This window comes from Charadrius vociferus, unplaced genomic scaffold (assembly GCF_000708025.1).
Source record: "Charadrius vociferus isolate BGI_N301 unplaced genomic scaffold, ASM70802v2 scaffold7, whole genome shotgun sequence".
NCBI lineage: Eukaryota > Metazoa > Chordata > Aves > Charadriiformes > Charadriidae > Charadrius > Charadrius vociferus.
This window is the reverse complement of record NW_009649308.1, coordinates 5,095,196-5,098,489: the sequence shown is the minus strand read 5'-3', so window position 1 is coordinate 5,098,489 and position 3,294 is coordinate 5,095,196. Positions and strand designations below refer to the sequence as shown.

At 46.4% G+C, this 3,294-nt stretch overlaps 1 protein-coding gene across 1 annotated transcript in view; it reads left to right on the top strand.

Moving 5' to 3' along the window:
• Window positions 1-55: 55 nt before the first annotated feature.
• The window catches only part of NKAP (NFKB activating protein), an 8,070-nt gene continuing 4,831 nt past the window's right edge, over window positions 56-3,294 (top strand). Inside the window, exon 1 of the mRNA XM_009889340.1 lies at window positions 56-273. Within this exon, the coding sequence (XP_009887642.1) occupies window positions 56-273 (218 nt within the window). The remainder of the gene's footprint in view (window positions 274-3,294) is intronic.

Genomic DNA, 3,294 nt, shown 5'->3' with positions numbered 1-3,294 from the left:
CCTCCCCAACGCCTGCCTTACGTCTGGCCCTGTTGGCTATGGCTGTGGAGACGTGATGGCAGCGGGTTATTTCCCGCGGCGGCTCATTTCCTTCCTGGGGGCAGAGCCCAGGCTGGCAGTGCCCCTGCCAACCACTGACGCACCTCCGCCCGGCAGCGAGGAGGTCTCCCGCAACCTGCACCTGAGCACCCACGCTCGCACCGCAGGAGCATTTATTTCGTATTCTTTGCACCACAGTGGCACGTGCTGGAGTCCACCAGGAGCTGTACAGACGTAAGTCCTTTGACAAAATGCGGCTCCCGGCACATTCGCCATGTGGTCATCAAAGTGACATATCCACAATGCGGTCTCTTGGAAACTGTCACTGTTCGTGAATGCTCAAAGAGCACCAAGATCATAAAAGATATTTTTCATCTTCAGTTACTGATCTGTTCTTTTTTTTTTTTTTTTTTCTCTTTGGGTTTTGTGGACTCAAACCACAGGGGTTTCTTGATTATTCTTAAGATTCAAAAACTTTGCCAAGAACAAATGTCCTTCTGTCAAGTTTGACCAAAAACATTAACGGGCCAGTCACTGGCACAAACGACTGCAGTCCCTCACTGCATGTATCAGCAACGAAATGGTCCTGCCTATCTGTATGAGCCCTTCTAGCAAGAAAATCACCTGCCACGCTCCCTGTATTTGTACAGCTAGTAGCAGAAGTGCCTTTTTGAAGCAAGCCTTCAGATATGAAATGTTACAAAGCCAGTTTCTGTTTAGTTACAGGTTTTTCCAGAGAGTTGAATGAAGAAGAATAAATAATAGAAAAGAATAATCGGGGAAACGGTAGGCTTTTTTTCCTCATATAACATTTCAATGAAGTTTTCTCCTTTGATATGGGTTCTAAGTAATTTTTACACAGGAGGTTATGTTAAATGTAAATAACACTATAATTTTAATTCTTAATGTATAATCCAGTCTCCTTTTTTTTTATTTTTATTCAGAAATGTCTGATGGTCCAAATTAAACCATTTCTTAGCCTTTCATCCTTCAGCTTTAAGGAGTTTTCTTCTTCTCATTGCCTATCTCATTTCTAAATAAGTAACAGGAAAATTTACAGATAAAGATGAGCACTGATTTGGAAGGAACCCTGCTTTTGAGGCATCACCATTTCTCAAAAATCAGGCTTGAACTGCTTACCCTTAGGCACACAAATGCTGGCTAATTTAAAAGATGCTGGTCTAGCTGCGAGAGTTGCATTATCTCCTTGACTTTCACCTTTTGCAGAAGCTTCTCTCTATGGTAACTTCTTATATCAGACATAAAACCTGAACCTCCACTGTCATCTTGGCATGGTCAGAGCAGAGTGAATGCTAAAAAATACAGTTTGTGTGAACAGAAAATCCTTTTAAAGACTTGGCAAATCTGAGAGACAAAGAAGCGTTCTGTCATGAAAAAAATGTATTTTACGTTAAAATAAATTAAATTTGATAAACAGGCCAGTGAAGTTCCCCTTAGGGCCTTCAGTAAAATCAAAATTCAACAGTTATCCTAGCTAAGACTACTTTTAAAAGAAATATTATTCCACTGTGGAATTTCAAATAAAACACCACTGCTTCTGAAGGACTCTAAAATACTAATTTCCACCATTTGTGCTTAAAGGAATTTTCATAGAGTATTTTTCCTGTCAGTCCCAGTATATGAAGCCTCATATAACTGGATTTAAAGTCCAGTGATACTTTTTATTGACATTAGTAGTTGTTGTAGATGCTGTTACATACTGTATATATGTGCATTGTATAACCTGTGTATAAAAATGCTTCAAATAACGTTACCGTATTAAGTAACAGAGGTGCAGAGTGCTCCTGAGAGGCAGATGTTTCAGTCAACTATTTTGCCAAGACAGCCCCTCGGGTGCAGACGTGTGTGGCCTTACCACCAGAGCTGCCTCAGCACAACCGAAGGCTGGTGGCCAGCTGTGCCGAGCACTGCAGTGCCCAGCGCCTCTGAAACCCCCTGGCTGTCCGCCTCCCTGCCCCAGCACACAGTAAACCCAGACTCCAGTGCATGGCATGCCGCCACCCACCACGTTTCAGGGTCCTCCACCCCTATTCTGCAGCAGCCCCGAGTCCTGGGGGGGGCGGGATCCCAGGGGAGAAGCTAGGGAGGGCCACGTGCCCTCATGAAGGCCTCAAGAGTGTGTTTACTTGCCATGTGGATGGGTCCCTACGTTATGCATCTGGCTCAGCAGCTTCCTTCTCTCTCATGGGTTGGTGACATGACCTCATGTAACCAGCGCTGGGAGCGCATAGTGGCCTGGACTTCTTCCTGGGGACATCTGACTTCACACAGCACGGGGGTAAACGAACTCGGGCAGCCTGTGAGGAGAGCGGGGATACGGGCTGCTAAGTCTCAGGATCACCCTGGGTTTCAGGTTCCTCCTGCGACTGGAAGCTCAGAGAGACAAAGTCACTGAGCCTTCATTCAGGCAGTATGGATTCAGCTGGCAAAAATACAGCCACTGCAGACTTCCAGCTGTCTCATTCAAATGACCCTACCACTGATCAAAACAACAGCCTTTTATAAGATAGCCTTATCTACTTTAATTAAGCAAGCAGTAGTCCCTGGTACTCAAAATATTCACAAAGCCCCACAGCAGGGTGATGCCAGGGTGTCCTCGACAGACACAGGATATGGCAACACACATATGCAAACCTCTGGTAGCATCTTTTCCGTCCCCGTTCTGCATGTGGTTACACGCATGCAAGATAAGGCACAATTTTAAAAAGGCTTCCTCCTTCTTGCAGATTTTTTTTAACACTGCTTATGATAAGTTTGGGAACCGAAATAGTGTTTCATTTGTGAAAAAGAGACTGACATACTGAGACATCTTTTCTAGACAGCATACACCAGCATGGGCGTTTGGGATGGAGCCGCCGTCTGAAGCGCCCCGCGGATGCCGTGCTCGCCAGAGCCCAGCGACGCTACGCTGCGCTTCCCAGCGCACAGCACAAATTCGGGTGTTTTTTTTTTTTAAAAAGCACCGCTGCAAGGTGCTCAAACCTGGAACCCTGAAGGGGAAGGGCGCTCGCAGGAGGAGGACAGTGAGCGTCTTATCATAATACATAATTTGTAAAATTTTATCCCCAAATCGCTGCTGTTTCGGGCGTTCCTTACCTGCTGACACCCAGGCCGGCGGCCGGAACCGTGACAGGCCGCTCTGGGAGGTGCCGTATTTCTTAATTTTCAAAAAAAATCGGCCGTGACGGCGCCGGGCGGCGCCGGGTCCCGGTGCCCGGGGAAGGGGGAGCCCCG